Source organism: Triturus cristatus, chromosome 3_1 (assembly GCF_964204655.1).
Source record: "Triturus cristatus chromosome 3_1, aTriCri1.1, whole genome shotgun sequence".
NCBI lineage: Eukaryota > Metazoa > Chordata > Amphibia > Caudata > Salamandridae > Triturus > Triturus cristatus.
This window is the reverse complement of record NC_140583.1, coordinates 490,347,374-490,364,789: the sequence shown is the minus strand read 5'-3', so window position 1 is coordinate 490,364,789 and position 17,416 is coordinate 490,347,374. Positions and strand designations below refer to the sequence as shown.

The 17,416-nt window shown below is 48.7% G+C and overlaps 1 protein-coding gene across 17 annotated transcripts in view; it reads left to right on the top strand.

Moving 5' to 3' along the window:
* Nucleotides 1–17,416, top strand: part of PPIP5K1 (diphosphoinositol pentakisphosphate kinase 1) — a 1,768,598-nt gene that overhangs the window by 952,566 nt on the left and 798,616 nt on the right. For all 17 annotated transcript variants that reach the window (XM_085644342.1, XM_085644333.1, XM_085644343.1 and 14 more), the window contains one exon: nt 16,891–17,016. In XM_085644342.1, the coding sequence (XP_085500468.1) occupies nt 16,891–17,016 (126 nt within the window). The remainder of the gene's footprint in view (nt 1–16,890; nt 17,017–17,416) is intronic.

Below are 17,416 nucleotides of genomic sequence, written 5' to 3'. Positions count from 1 at the left end.
ATTTGACTAGCCAGATTTTCTTGCCCAAAAAATGTGGTCAGCTGTTTCCACATCTAAGAAATACGGTTGCACGAACACTGGACTGGTTACAGTTGGACAGAGTGGGATTACAACTAATTTATAATCAGGTTCTTAGTGGTCAGTATTACATTTTTTTAGGTGTGGAGATTCACTTACTGGTGAATTGGAAGTGTGGTGAGATAGAGTGAAGACATCACTTTTTATGCTACAATGCAATGTACACGAAAATCTATCCTTTGGTCATTGATTTGTATGAATCTAGACTCGTGGAATATTTAATCAGTAGTAAAGCAGGGCTACATGCAGTAGGTGATGAATCACGACGCCGAATGCCAATAACGCACAAACGATTCGCAGGAAGAGATGAAAAGACTCTAAAATTGTATCATGTAATGTGGTCTTGGTGGCTTAGGGGTGACGTAATAATGAGTCAATATTTGCTAGAATTCACATAGCCTTAAATATTGAATACACCAAACAACTTCTGTTAATTTAATCTACCACAAGGAAACTGCAGTAAATGTATGAAATTGATTCCTTGATAGCACACGATTAATGCCAATAATCAACAATAACCATTAATCCTGGATTTCGGATAAGTGTGCCACTCATTGTAAAGCACTTCAGTGCCTCGTCAAGTGTGTTAAGTGCTATAAAAATAAAATGACTATACAATACCATACAATAATGCCTCATGCTCCAGTCTGCAGCCAAATTTAAAACTTTGTTGTATATAGTTAATTCCTGACCACTAATTGGCCGAATAATACAAAGAAGTGAATCTTGATGAATTTCAGTCCAAAACTATTGTTACTGGTAAGTAACTAGTTTCTGTCCAATTTTAACATTCTTGTATGCGGATGTAGAGCATTCAAATAAATTGTTGTTCCATTTTTTCTGACAATTTCGAGTCGTGCACATGAGTAAGGGCAATGTTTGCATGCGATAGCAGCTCTGAGGACTATAATGTTATGTTAAAACAAACTTTACCCAAAGGTCTATTGGCGCTAAACTGGTAATTGACCTATGATACACAGAAATCAAGGGAAATGGAAAGTTTTCAAATGTTTCCAGAACAGACTGAGCGATAAGGTGCACTTTATATGAAAAGGAACAGCTTTCTAAAGAAAGGGAGCCCAAGAGAAGAAAGCTTTCCCGCTATAAGAATAATTTTTACATGAGGATTAGACCAAACGAAAGGATGTTGAGGAGCAAAAGCAACAAGCTGGAACATATTTAGATTTTGGAAGTCAGAAACAGAGAGGCACACCCATTGAGACATTTATGAACTAGCGTTTTGAAACCAGCTCTTTTTTGAAAAGGTATCCGGTGCAGTTGTTTGAGTAATGGAGACGCTAAGGAACAGTAAGATGACAAAGTAACAAGCCTAACTTCTTGATTTTGAAAAAAAATGTTTTGAAGTAAATTGTTGGAAAGTCCCAAGTAAAGAGAATTACAGTAATCCAATCTTGATCCAGTCACAGCAGTCGCTGCCGATTTCCTAAAATCCAGGGATAGCGGGGGCAGAATAGGTTTCTCTTTTTTTACAACCAGCAATAGGATGAGGAACCCACTACAATGACCTGGTTTGCCATTATTCTTTATTCATTGTTTCTGATATACGGATGCAAGCCATACAATAAAACAATTTATAATATAAATAACAAATAAAATTACAATTAAATATTGACATAATATGAACAGTTCATCTGCTTCTTGTGGTAAATAACCAGTTCCAAATCTTTGGGAGCAGGCAATGACCAGGATATTTATAAAGCTAGCTGCAAGATTAATTGGATAGCTCGTTTGTGGCATTGTTAGCCCAGATCATATGCACAAAGTCCTTTGACTGATAAATGGCATGAAGGACAGTATTACAGCGATCTTAATCAACGTAATAATAAAAATAAAAAGCATCAATTGATGTATAATAAAGTGTACCTGGCTGTGTGCAAAACCACTGGGTCCTTGTGGACGTGTCGAGAGTAAAACCTCATGGGTGGTGTAGGAAGCTGGCTCTGTATATACTATACTAAATTAAGGTATAGTGTGCACAGAGCCCAGGGAGTACCCAGAGGTATAGCAAAAGCTAAATTAGGTAAGTAACAGCTCCCTTTGTGGTAGTATGGGCGAGCATGTTAGACTTATTCAGAGGGTGTGTTAAGCATTTATTGTATTCACTCAATCAAGACTGATGGCACAGGGGGAGGAGCCAAGATGGCCGACGGGTCGGACGCCTGAGCTCCCGGCTCCGTGGACCGTCCGGCTTCTTTTGTTAATCCTGATTAATTCTCCTGACCTGCGCCGCCCAGCCGCCGCGGATTACCGGCATTGAAGTGACTGGCGTTCTCCTGACACCTTTGTCGGCGGGTTTGGTGGCTGACTCGGTGTCTACTACGACCTCCGGCGCTCCCACGGGTCCCTGCGTAGATGGCCGCCGCTGGACGCCGAGGGATGTGGACGGGGTGCTGAGCTGGAATACTGCGGGTGATCGCGGGGGAGGAAATGCTGGCCGTGCGACTGGAGTCAGACCCTTATGTCCGGGTCGGACTCCCCCGAGCGCCGGCAGTGGTGCGGACGACGTCGGAGCCCCCTAATGCTAGCTCTCCTCCGCCACCCTGAAGACAAGCGAGCGGACTCCATTTTGTAGCGTCTTCCTGCGGCGAACGGCCGGTTCTCGCGGTGGCCGTGGGGCGCTCTCGCCCGGTGCAGCTCCCGAGTGGAGCACGACGCTTTTCCGGTGTCTACATCCTCGGATCATAGTCATTTTTGTCCCGTCACTAATTGCCCGCAGTGGAGATGACAATGGCGTCTGCTCTTCTTGCTGAGACGCTGGCTGACCCGGGACTCGCAGTGTCTGCGCGCCCATGTGCCCCGGAGCTGATTGCCGCATCGGAGGAACAGCGGGATAGTGCGGACCGATGCTTGGTACAGAGGGACCCGACCTGTGGGGATGTATTGGCCGCCCTTGTGGCGTTAAAAGTGGCAATGCAGAGTACTTGCCAGGCGCTGACCCGGAGAATCGATGAGGCACTGGTTGCAACGGGATGTTCCCGGCTGGAGGATCCCCCGCCGCCCCTGTTTTCTCCTGGAGGTGAAACAATGTCGCAGAGTGGGGGGCCGGTGGTGCGGAGTCCTCCTGGCCACAATGTAACGCGTCAACCCATCGACACGGATACAGTTGCAGGGACACCCTTCACTTTGAACGTTGTGACTCTGCCTACGAACTACCTGCTGAGACCTAGCCTTTCGCTTCCCTTGCCAGATGTTACCCTGAAAGCACCTATCGCTCGAGCCTCTGTGGCATGTTACTGCTGCGTTTGGGACCCTGTGGTACGATACGTCTTCATTGTCCCCTTTCCTCGAGAGCGGCCATCTTGTCTCTTTGTCCTGGCTGAAGGTGACTCGCAGCAATGGACGGGCCTGAATCATATCTGCCGGTCCGGACAGGGGTGATGGCATGCCGGTTGTCGCTTTGGTTGGATCGGCATACGGGGCCCTGGACTGATACACGTTTTGTAATTTTGGATGAGTAGTCTTTAATGACCAGTTTTTGTTACATGTCGCTGTGATTTCGCCTCCTGTTTCCTTCTTCTGCCGGGGGGAGGACTTGTGAAGTGCTGAAGTGCTGGGTGTTATTGAATCGGGACCACCGGGTTTACGGGGGTCTTTTGATACTGTACTGTACATGGCGCAGGATGTATGAGCGGCGCGGGAATCCGGGAGTTCGGCAGTGTGGTGGGCTCCTCCCCGCTTTATGGTCTTTTTTCCTTTCTTCTTTCCTTAATTCTATATTTCGGGTTCCTATGGGGCGACAGACACGTAGCTAGGGGGGGGGTAGGCCATAGCCTCGGCATGCGTGTAGGGTGGGGGGTCTTCTTCGATACGTTTTTTGTTACTATGGGCCTTCTTTTTCTTTCTTCTGTCCTTTTCCTACTTCTTTTTCTAGGGTCAGTGGGGGGGAATGGTGTTAGGAGGGTAGCGGCTGGGAGGCACATTTCGCTGCGTATCTATATCCTGGTATTATAGTTTCGTGCCGCCATTTTAGATATGTTCACTGTTAGTTGACTCTCCTGTTGGATGTTACCCATTTATCGTATGTTCGTCTGTTCTGTGCACTGATCCGTTCTAGCTCTGTATCTCCTTAACTTTAAAATTTTTTAAAATTAACCTTACTGTCTCCTGCCACTCAGTGCACGTGGATTTTGCAACATAGGTCGTATGCTTTTAGGTGCTGCCGTGCCACCGAGTGGACGTATACTTTGCTATCAAGCATCAGAAGTGTCGAGGCCGGCCGGATGGTTGTAGGCCCGTATTTGTCTTGTACACAGTGCTAAATAAAGGTTTTAAAAAAAAAAAAAAAAAAAAAAAAAAGACTGATGGCACACACTCAGAGAGAGATTCCAGACCAAATGGGTAAGTGTAAAAAAGGCATACTTGTATTTAATTCTAGAACCAAGAAGGATTTTGTACAGGAAGGTAAGATGTTCGAGGCATGTGGGCTGCTGAATTCATATCTGTGCATAGATCGCCGCCTAGTGTTGGGTCCGGATGTTTGCACGTTGTTGTCCTGGAAGAGTCTTCGAAGTATCCTTGGATAGGTGACTCCTCCCCTGGACTACAGTGCGCATGGGCATCCTCTCCATCCTCAGATTGTTTTTTTCCGCCATTGGGTTCGGATGTGCTATCTTAGCTCAAGTTAGGAAAATATTTTGTCGAGGCCAAAAGGCCTTTAGTTTGCGTCGGTACTGTTTATCGATCGGGTTTCGATACAATCCTGTTAGTTTACTAACTTTCAGCACCGACTTTTTTCGCATTTACCTGTCCATCGACTACTTCGACGATGGAATCGAGGACGCCATTCAAAAGGTGTCCGGTATGCAATGCGAAGTACCCACACATCGACGTCCATCCGGTGTGCAACAAATGCCTTTCGCCGGACCACGACGAATCGACATGCATGGCCTGTGCCCGGTTCCGTTCCAAGAAGACTCTACGGAATCGACGAGCGGCGAGACTCGAGGCGCAGCACGCGGCACCGGCCCCAACAGACATCTTCGACGAGGCCGAAGACGTCGAGGAATTAGAAGTCTTGCCCTCCAGTCCCGTTTCCGAACACGAACCCGGATCGGACGAGGTAGACGAGTCACTCTTCCACAGAGGTGAAGACGACACCGAGGTAGGAGACGACGAGGAGGCCTTAGGGGCCGAAGAGAGTAGCTCCAATGATGAACAAGGCCTACCTGTTCAAACCGAAGAAACACCAGTGCCACAGCCTATGGCTCCGGTCGAGGGATCGCCTTCGGGCCTTACCCGAGACCCATCCCGCAGTTCTTCGGCCCCGCCCTCGGGCCCGGCCTCGGACGTTCAGCGGCAGCCATTACTGCATAAACAAGCTGGTTTCCCTACCACAAAACCGAAACCGAAAGCTGCTCCGGTTCCACCGAAACCGAAACTGAAAGTGGCGCTGGTCGGATCGAGGCCTTCCACGCCTTCGACGCCAGCGCAACGCGTCGGCACCGACCGCACCAAGAGAGACTTCGGTGCCGAACTTGAAGCGGGCGACATTGGAGTCGACAAACGGAAAAAGGCCATCGGCACCGACAAACCTGCTCGGCTACCGGCACCAACGACACCGAGGGCCGTACCGCCTGCTGCGTCTCGCATCGCTCCCTCGACGACACCTAAGCCTCACGTATCGAAGACTTCGACGGTGATCTCCGCACCTCGACTCGATGAACCGCCGGCGCCGAAAAAATCCACGGCCGCCTCTACGAACCTGGCCGGTGCCAAAGCCTCAAAGGCGCCCCAAGTACGACCTGGTGCGACGCAAGGCAGCAAAACCACGGCTGTCCTCCAGGACACATCGGGTTCCGGTTCGATCGGAGCTCCAGCAGCCTCTTCGGTGCCGGCGACATTACCTTCGGCTTGCCTCCGTCGACAATCCCAAAAATGTTCCAACTCAGGACACGGGTCACCCAACCTACGGTCACACCTGCTGAGACGTCTCCGGCACGTGTCATCGACGCCGACACTGGCAGGATGATTCTCCACGACCGAAGGATAACTTCGGAGCCGCCATTGGACCCTTTCAGGATCCCACTAAAAAGGAAGTTGCCTGTAGAATCGGAACCTCTCCTTTATGAACCCTTCCATTCATCCTACCAGGATCCACACCGGTTCTCCCCCACACGCTCCGATACGGATGCATTGGAGGACTACATGGATGACCAAGTCCCCTACCATGTAGACACAGACCCTGATGACCAGCAGGACCCTGATCAAACTTGGGGCGACCCTGCAGACCCCAGTGCACCTCTCGATGCACAGGACCAACAACTCTATGGGGCAAAAACATCTCCTACGGAGGATACTGCGGCGTTCAACGCTCTTATTGAACGTGCTGCAAATAACCATGGGGTACAGCTTCACTCTGATACCATCGAAGATGACTTTCTAATGGACACCTTTGCATCCTCGGAAAGACATGTAAAGACTCTGCCAATGTTAAAGGGGGTCCTCAAACCAGCCAAGGACATTTTCAAGGAACCCACCAGGGCACGAGTGATAAACCCCAGGATTGATAAAAAATACAGATCAGCACCTGGGGATCCTACTTACATCGGAGGCCAATTACCACTCGACTCCATCGTCGTAGCGAATGCACGCAAGAGGGCACACTCGCAAACGACAGGTGACGCTCCTCCCCCGGACAAAGAGTCCAAGGTGTTAGAGACCTCTGGCAAGCGAGTTGCCGCCCAAGCTGCCAACATATGGCGCATAGCCAACACTCAAGCGCTCCTTGCTCGCTATGATAGAGCGCACTATGACACACTGGAGCAAATATTCCAACATCTCCCTGACCAGTTCAAGGAAGGCGCAGAAATGCTCATCAGAGAAGGACAGCTACTCACGAACGCTTCCATCAAATGTGCACTAGATGCTGCAGACACGGCTGCCAGAGCCATAAACACAAGCGTCATGCTGCGACGACATGCCTGGCTACGGATCTCAGGATTCAAGCCTGAGGTACAAAACAATATACTGAACCAGCCCGTCAACCCCGACTATTTATTCGGGCCAGAGGTTGACACCACCCTCGAAAAGATAAAAAAGGACACGGACACTGCAAAGTCCATGGGCGCCCTACAAACTCAGTCCTTTCGGAGCGGCTCCTTTCGTCGCCCCGGAAACAAGGGAGCAGGTAGAGGACAGGGGTCACAACAAACATATAACAAAGGCAATACACAGACCACCTACGATAAAAACACCCGAGGTGGATATCGTGGCTCCAGTACAAAGGGCAGAGGACGTGGCTACGGCAACACCAGGTCCTCCCCCAAGAACAAGCAGTGACGCCCTCTCCCTTCCTCCCGACCACATAACACCTGTCGGGGGAAGGCTACAAAGGTTCCTGTCCACGTGGAACTCCATCACCACGGACAGGTGGGTCAAAGATATTGTAAAATACGGTTACTGTCTGGAGTTAACCTCCACGCCACCCACAATACCACCAAGAAGCCGTCCTATGTCCTCAGAGCACTTAACGCTCTTACAGCAAGAAGTGCAAAGTATGCTTCTAAAAGGCGCTATAGAGGTCGTACCCATCCACGAGCAGGGTACGGGAGTGTACTCCCTCTACTTCTTAATTCCAAAAAAGGACGGGTCGCTCAGACCTATATTAGACCTGAGACCCCTGAACCAGTACATTCTTTCAGAGCACTTTCACATGCTCACTCTACAGCAAGTCCTTCCGCTTCTCAAGCAGGGAGACTTCCTAGCCACACTGGACCTCAAGGATGCGTACTTTCACATACCCATCCACCCCTCACACAAAAAATACCTCAGGTTCACTGTTCAGGGGCAGCACTATCAGTTCAAAGTCCTTCCCTTCGGCGTGACAACAGCGCCCAGGGTTTTCACGAAGTGCCTAGCTACGGTGGCAGCACATCTACGGAGGCAGCATATACACGTCTACCCCTACCTAGACGACTGGCTCGTTCAAGCGAAGTCAGCCCAGCAATGTGCAAGCCACATGTCCCGCACCATTCACCTTCTTCACAGTCTGGGATTCTCACTAAATTATTCAAAGTCCCATCTCCAGCCCGCACACGTACAACAGTACCTAGGTGCGACTATAGACACTCTGGCGGCCATAGCTCAGCCAAATTTAGTGAGGATCAACAGCATACAACTGCTGATCTCCAAGTTCAAACCCAATCACTCACTTCCAGCGCGAGTGTTTATGGAGTTGATAGGCATGATGGCCTCCTGCATCTTCATAGTCCCGCACGCGAGATTACATATGCGCCCACTTCAGGAGTGCCTAGCACGTCAGTGGAATCAGGCTCAAGGACAGTTAAAGGACCTAGTGTTGGTGAGCGGTCGGGCATACAACTCTCTGCATTGGTGGAATCCACAAAACCTTTGCAAGGGCCGACCATTCCAAGAGCCTGTCCCACAGATAGTACTGACAGCGGACGCGTCTCTCCAGGGATGGGGAGCTCATGTACTCCACTACACAGTGCAGGGACTATGGACAACACAACAAAAGAAGTTGCACAACAACCTTCTGGAACTGATGGCAATCTTCCTAGCCATGAAGGCATTCAAAGTACATCTATGCAACAAGGTTGTGTTGATCCGGACGGACAACATGACCGCAATGTACTACATACAGAAACAGGGAGGAACACACTCTCCACAGTTGTCTCATCTGGCTCAGAGCATGTGGAAGTGGGCCATTCAAAGGAACATGTTCCTCATGGCGGAACACCTCCCTGGCAAGGACAACCGGATGGCGGATCTGCTCAGCAGACACAGCCACCAGATGCACGAGTGGGAGTTACACCCATCAGTACTCCAACCGTACTTCCAGCAGTGGGGTCATCCGGAGATAGACCTATTCGCGACAAGCGAAAACGCAAAATGCCAAAGCTTCGCCGCCAGATTCCCACATCCGCAGTCGCAGGGCAATGCGATATGGATGAACTGGTCCGGCAGATTTGCGTACGCTTTTCCCCCAGCGCCATTGATACCGCTAGTGGCCCGCAAACTCCGACAACACTCCCTGACACTCGTCCTAGTTGCTCCCACGTGGGCACGCCAGCCGTGGTACACCACCTTCCTCGAACTTTCCGTGGTGCCGCATCAAAGGCTGCGGATCAAACCCGCGCATTTGACGCAGAACCATGGAGAGGTTCAGCACCCAGATCCGCAACAGCTGAACCTGGCGATCTGGCTCCTGAAGTCCTAGAGTTTGGCTATCTCAACCTGCCACCTGACTGTATGGACATCATCAAGGAGGCCAGGAGACCCACTACCAGAGCTTGCTATGCAGCCAAATGGAAAAGGTTCGTCATTTATTGCGGTAATAATGACATCAACCCGCTGGACGCATCCATCCAAAACATCATCTGTTACCTCTTACACCTATATCGATGCAATCTGGCGTACACCTCTATACGTGTCCATTTGACCGCAATCTCAGCCTATCTGCAAACCAGGCAGCACCTCTCTCTATTCAGAGTGCCTGCCATCAAAGCATTCTTGGAAGGACTCAAACGAGTCATTCCACCAAGCCACCCACCGGCTCCAATGTGGAACCTCAACTTGGTCCTCACACGCCTGATGGGTCCACCCTTTGAACCTCTACACTCATGCGAGATTCAATTCCTTACCTGGAAAGTGGCCTTCCTTGTAGCGATCACTTCCCTAAGAAGAGTTAGTGAACTCCAGGCACTAACCGTTCAAGAGCCATTTATACAGGTTCACACCAACAGGGTCGTACTACGTACCAACCCCAAATTCATGCCCAAAGTAATATCGCAGTTCCACATGAATCAGACTATTGAACTGCCAGTTTTCTTCCAAAACCCACAAACTGTTGCAGAAAGGGCACTACATACTCTAGATGTACGGAGGGCCCTCATGTACTACATCGATAGGACTAAACCCTTCAGGAAGACAAAACAACTGTTCGTTGCCTTTGCCCCACACCACAAAGGTAACGCCATCTCCAAAGCAGGGATAGCCAGATGGATAGTTAAGTGTATTCAAATCTGTTATCAAAAAGCAAAACGCACATTAACTATTCCACCACGAGCCCACTCAACACGTAAGTTGGGGGCTTCCATGGCCTTCCTAGGAAATATTCCCCTGCATGATATATGCAGAGCAGCCACATGGTCCACTACACACACATTTACAAAACACTATTGCGTAGATGTGCAGTCAAAACAGCAGGCAGCTGTAGGACAGGCTGTTCTCAAAACACTTTTTCAGACCGCTGCAGCTGGCACGGGTAGCCGCCGCCAATAGAGGGCACTGCTATGTATTCTATGCACAGATATGAATTCAGCAGCCCACATGCCTCGAACTGAATATGCTACTTACCAGTATGCATCTGTTCTTGGCATGTAGGGCTGCTGACATTCATATCGCCCTCCCTCCTCCCCGGCGCCTGTCGCAGCTGCAGCTCTCAGAATTACTGCAAGCATGGTCATCACTTTCTGTATCTACTCCATCACTGCCACAATGGCGAAAAACAATCTGAGGATGGAGAGGATGCCCATGCGCACTGTAGTCCAGGGGAGGAGTCACCTATCCAAGGATACTACGAAGACTCTTCCAGGACAACAACGTGCAAACATCCGGACCCAACACTAGGCGGCGATCTATGCACAGATATGAATGTCAGCAGCCCTACATGCCAAGAACAGATGCATACTGGTAAGTAGCATATTCAATACTTTCAATTGTAAACCTTTACACAGAAATGCAATTGAGGATTGATTTGCAATTGTTACCGGTTGGTATGGTTAAAAAAAGCAGGTTATATTACACAGTAATTCTTTTGATTACTTTCGGATTACATTGATTACCGGGGGTGGTATGCCTAGATACCACACCTAAGGATCTCACAAAACAAGGTAAGTAAGATTTTCTTTGCTTGAGTTATAGTTACTGTTTTCCCCATACACAACAACATTTTAGGCCCTAAATCTCATAATATGGGTTCCTATGGGAAAAAATGGTTATCAGTTTCACAGGTAAGTAAGCATCTTACAAGTGGGAGTTTTGGGGGTTTGGACCAAGGTTTCCCAAGGTCTAGGTAGGCACTCAAGTTGCACCGTCACTGGGGCGGCCAGGTGCAGTGTGCAGGGGCCCAATGTTATCCAACGGGGCCAAGGGCGCCTTCGGTTAGGGACTGCTTATGAGCAGGCCACTCAGGTGTGGGAGCCAAGCTCCTGAGGTTAAGGTCAGCCCTGCAGGGGCCAACCATCTGCATAGGAACTGCACCACCAGCGGCACTGGGGCGGCCGGTTGCAGGGTGCCAAGAAGACGTCGGGTACCCTGTGATTCTCAATGGGGACCTTCAGTTTGGCAAAATTGCAGCAGGCTTGGGTAAGGAGGCTTCCTTAAGGTGACCACCGGCTGGAGGGGTAGGTTGAGTTCATGGGGGATGCCTGGACACCGTTGGTTGGGCCACCCAATGGAGTGGGGCATCGGGTGCAGAGGTGTCTTGTGCCGTCTGGTTTCATTACCAACTCTGGTCGCAATTGTGGTGACCCTTCAGGTTGAGGCTGCAGGCATCATCTTGAAGCTTGAGGAAGGTCGGGGATCACCAAATCTCAGGTCAGGATCACTGTGGAGACCACCTGGTGGTGTTGGGCCACTCGAACTTGGGCCATGGGCATCGGGTGCAAAGTGGAGCAGAATCGCAGAGTCAACGGAATCCGGATTCTGGTCTTGGAATCTTTGTTGAGAAAATCCGGTGCTCACCGGAGACAGAGTTTGTAAGGTAAGTGCAGGGCAAGTCCTTCCGGCTCTGGGGGGCTGCTGAACACAACTGTTTTTTTGCTGTAGGCTGGTTGTAGTCGAGACAGGCCAGTAGGGCTGGGGACAAAGCAGTAGGTGTCCTCTTCTTCCTGAGTAAGCATGGCTCTTCGGTTCTTCTTCTTTCTTCCTCGAATCTAAGGAGGCAGGATCCAAGTTTCCCCTAAATACTAAACTTAGGGGCATTTAAAGGGGTGTGCAGGTCAGGACCAGTGTGTCCCTTCCTTGCAGTGTGAGGGGGCATGAACCTCTCCCTAATTGGCTGAGTCCCCTCATCTCCAAGATGGAGAAAACTGAGATGTGAGCTTCACCTCGCCTCCCCCACCTGAGGGGTGGGGTTGGCAAAGGTGTGCACACCTCTCTTCCTAGCTTGGTTTTCCCGCAGAGTCTCCCGCCCAAAGTGGGGGGCAGAACCGGTGGGAGCCAGTTGTTGGGGGCAGCAAAAGGCAGGGACGGCTCCCAAATGCAGCAGGACTTTGAAGCTCCCCCTTTATGGACCCAGCCCATCCTGGGAGGGGGGGGGGGGGGAGAGGCATGACACCTCTGCCAGCATTGGCTTTGTTTCTGGACCCAGAGAGCGGAGGCTCCCTACCCAGGGGTCCAGAAACCTGTCTGGTGGTGGCAAATGGTGGGCAGCCATTCAGGAACCACGCCAGGGCCGGTCGTTTTTCACGGGGCATCTCTAAGATGCCCTTTGAGTGCATTTTACATTAAATCTCACACTGGCATCTGTGGGGGTTTAATGTACTGAGAAGTGTGCTACCAAACTTCCCAGGTTTTAGTAAAGCTATTATGGAGCTGTGGAGTTCGTAATGACCAACTCCCAGACCATATACTCTTTTATGGCTTTACTACACTTACAATTCCACTGCCACTGTACCCTCACCTGAGGGCTAGTGCACCCTGCTAGAGGGGTTATTTATCTAGGCTTCAGGCAGTGGGTTACAGGCATGGCACACAGGAATGTGTGCCATGTCAACTCTTCACTTTTCGCAGCACCAAAACATGCAGCCTGCAATGGCAGTGTGTGAGGGTTAAGGTACAGGGCTTCTTAGGGTTGCACAATAGATGCTGCAGCCCTTAGAGGCCTTCCCTGGTCACAGTGCCCTTGGTACCCATTGTACCTTTTACAAGGGGCTTATCTGTGGCCAGAGATGTGCCAATTGTGGGTACAAAGCTACATTCTTTGGAAAGAACACAGGCCCTGGGAACCTCATTGGCAGGGATCCAGGACACATCAAGTCAGGTTGCATCAGATGCCAGGCAAAAAGTGGGGGATAACCATGCAAAAAGGGTCGCTTTCCTGCAGGCTGAAAGTATTGTTGCACTCCAGGCTGCTTAGATGTAAGAAGACACCAGGGCAAAAATATCGGAATCCATTTGGAGACATAATAACTAAGCAGCTTTGCTTTGTCTGACATTAAATCTGATACAAAGGGGCTGCAGATACTGCTAACTTGCTTTCAAGGACACAGTACAAAGAAGCATAAAAAACAGTAATGTTTCATCCCTAAACCTTGATTGCAGTTGTAGAATGTTGAGGCTGGGGCTTTTTTAAGCTGGTTCATAGTAAATGTTCTTACCGGTAATGTGCCAGACTAAAGCTTACGTAAAGTGGTCTTTTTAGGTCAGGATAAAGCTGATCCATATACTTCTTGAACTTACTGGAGGTTTTGTATTTCAATCAATTGCATCAGATCTCTTCCCTGCTTTACTTTCAAGTAGGACCAGTATTTATCCTTGATGTAGGTCCCACTTTCAGGTGTCATGATCTCTGGGTTAATTAATCAAAACTCTCAACCCAGGCAAAGAAGGTGCATGGTACGTGGTTATACTAGGACAACTTCTTTATGCTGCCAAGTTTCCAAATTGCACAAAGGGCTTTGAAGTATTCTGCCAGTTATGGGTTTGTCTAGATCTGTATCCAGTACAGGATGGGTTTGAGGGCTAGCGAGTTTCCAATTGACATAGTCAGTTTACTGTTGAGTATGACACCGAGACGCTTAACAGCGGGCTGTCAGATGGGAAGTGGGTCAAGGGTTTCAGGCTATAGAGTAGGAGTCCAGGCACCAGAGTCTTTGCACTCTGTAAGGATCTCCATGTGTGGCTGTAGATTCACATGCTGTGCATACTTGTGCCATCTAGTGTTGGGCTCAGGTGTGTGCAAGTTGTTTGTATTTGAAGAAATCTTCAGAGTCACAAGGCACTGTGACTCCTCCTCTTGTTGGTAATGCTCATGATAATCGACTTCATTGTTAGTTTGTTTTCTTTCTGCCGTCGGGTTCGGACGTGTGCTCCGGTTCGACACCGTCACAGTGTTCTTTCAGTCCACACAGGTTCCTTCCCTTTTTTGGTATTATAATCTTTATCATCTCCTTTTCTTTCTCCATCTCGGGTCAACATTCATGACTTTGCTTGAGCAGTGTTCGGGTCGATCGCAGCGCCCTTAGGGCCTACTCCCGTCTCTCGGTCGCATCTCTCCACCATGCCTTGACTGATGGAACGGGTGCCCTTCTGCTATTGTTCTTGCTGCCGCAGAAAGTATTCTTACACCAATCTACATCAGCACTACAATTTGTGTCTTTCGGCCGAGCACAAGGCTGCTTGGGACGCGTGTTACTCTTTCTGCTCCAAACAGAGCCTTAGTGACATTTGGGCTCAGCGTCTCGAGATGTCACGTAGCAGCGGAGTCAACACCCCACCCCAGACCTGTTCGTGCCAGAGGACTTCGAGGGGGAGTACCATCCACAGCTCTTTTCCAGCCCCGGGGAAGTTGTTTTCCCCCCGATGACAGCTCTCACTCCAATTTCAGATCAAGGACCTTCCAACAACTCAGCAGGCAATGAATACAGTTTCCCCTCCCCCTCGCCACCGCTTACAAACAACAGGTAGAAAACAAGGGGGGATGTGGAGGAATCGATAAGAAGCTTTCCGTAGGTACTACATAAATTAGTTTCTACTCACAGGAAAAAAATCCCAAATATTAATGAAGCTAAGTATTAAGGTACATACCACCTCCAAATCCAGAAGAAAGCGGTTTCAATCTCTTTTTAGGAATGCTTTAATTCATTATCCATTTAGACAACATGTAAGACATAAAGTCACAAAACAACAACATCAGTAGTTGAACAAATCGTTTCTCATTTCTTCCTACCTATTCTTCAAACAAAGGATTGCTGCATATGTTTGAGCAATTTAACCATAAAGTAGTCCCATACACACAAGAGGGCAAAAGTCAACCCTCTAATAAGTCAGAAGTGTGTGTAGCAAATTTCTTTATTGGTGTTCAAATTCTGTCGGACTCCTCACATCTGTTGGGTCGACTCGTTTTGGCCCAGGCATTCAGACCTCATCAGGACATGGGAGCAAGGCCAACACCACCTACAGAAAGAGTAGGTTGAAAACTAATCTCACAAACAAAGCAGCCCTCTGCCAAGGGGCATCCAGTCACTCTGGAACTCCAGCATGAAGCCACTGGGCAACCACTACCTCCGGGCCATGGTTGGCACAACAATCATCTTCGGATGTACTACCCAGTTTCGGCTCGGTGATGAAGAAATCAGTGAGACAGGCCAGCTCAGCGCCGACCACACTGGCACCTTTGAAGCTGAAACTCTCGGTGTTGACCAGCAAGTCCAACCTCGGCTCTGGCACTCTGGAACGGATCCCCCACAAATTTCAAAAGGAGATCAATGTTTGTCAAAGACGCTTGCTCCTCCATCCCTACATGTGCAGGATACTCGCCCACCCTTCAGGGTTTGCAGCTGCTCAACCCTCCAAATGTCAGCTGTCCTTCGAGTAGGCCCTGGACATTGCAACTCCTCCAAAGCAGTGCAAGAAGGCGGAAAAGGCTACTAGCCCCTTACCTTTTACACACACATCACCCCACCCTTTTCCTCAACCTTCACCTCTCCCACCTGCTTCTTTAGGGGACCCTCTTGACATAACACTTCTGGGGTCACCTTGTTCTGACACACTTGGTCATGGGGGCGGTGGAGGACACATTTGACAGTCCTTGGCAGGCGACCCATGGAACTCTTACGGTTCATAACTACCAGGGGACACAGGCCTGACTTATACACTGCCTGCTTCTCCGCGCCGCTTGCTTCCACGTCCTTTCAGGAGCTTATTGGGTGGGCCGACTCCTTCTATAAGGTGGATCTTCACAAAGAGCCTTCTGAAGAGGATTTCCTCCAATACTTTCCCATGCTCAAAGGCATGCTCTGCCACAACACTAACATATTTCAAGACCCTGTTTACATTTGTTGGCAGCTCCCACCTGACTCCTGTAAGATGGCCAACTCTCCAGCTACTGGTGAAGCCACTTCAACACTCAGAGAGTAAGAGTTTAAACGCTGCAAGGAAGAGGGTTGCTGCGCACTCACCCTAGAATTGGTGCATTGCTAATTACATCAGAATACTCTCCAGGTATGTCAGGGTCGAAATGGAGGAGCTCCTCCAGCATCTTCCAGAGGAGCACAGGAAAAGAGGTTATGAGTTGTCTCTGAGGTGAAACAGATCTCCAACACCACTATCCACTGTGAATTAGATGCCGCGGACACTGCCGGTAGAGGAGTGAACTCCATTCTCCTCCAGCGCAGGCTCCGTATTTCTTCACATGCCGTTTGAAGGTCAGTGTCTATTTAGTCCACAGGAAGACTAAACATTAAAGAAAAAGAAAAGATACAGAAATGGCAAAGGCTATGGGCGCACGTCAAACTTATTTTAATTAAGTAAAATACTTCTTCCTGCTCAATTTTGAATTTGATGACATGGTACACTGAGAATGTTATTAAAAGGATGATAACTGTAATCTTGTTTATGTTTAAGGTCATATTTAGCGCTTGGCCATATTTCAAATGCTCTAGGCTATAATGCACTTGTAATATGGTAGACTGAACAGCCACCATCATTGTGACGGAGTATCCTATCCTCCAAACTCTAAACAAGACCATCAGTTTCTTGAAGTTAACTCAGTTTTAAGTGCTTCACCCTTGCAATACAAATTGCTCATGTTAACTTTTTTAACAGATGCTAGAAAGGATGCTCCATCTTTGCTGCTAGTGCTGAAATGGGGTGGGGAATTAACTCCAGCTGGACGGGTACAGGCAGAAGAGCTGGGCCGAGCATTTCGCTGTATGTACCCTGGTGGACAAGGTACGTCTTTCAGATTACTACAGTTTTTCAGTACCCTATGTTTTTGTTTTTATCCACTTTGCTGTATTTTTTGTTGTAAGTTGCTGTTTGTACTTTCGGTTTCTTCTCTTTTAAATTTTGTTTGTGTTTTCATCCTCTATTTCATTGACTGTAGCATTTTTTTCCCTCTATTTTTGAATTGTCTTAAAATCCTCTTTTTGTTGTTTATCTTTTCTTTAACTTTATTTTTTCAATTCTAGTTTGTTTTTAATTTTTCTATGTCCTTACATCTTTCTTCTTAAATTTCTCTTTAATTTTCACACATTTCTTTCATTTATTCCCCATGTACTCCAAAAGTAAAAAGAATACCAAGTCATATTGTCCATTGTGGATGCTTTAAAGACCGATCCCCCTACTTATT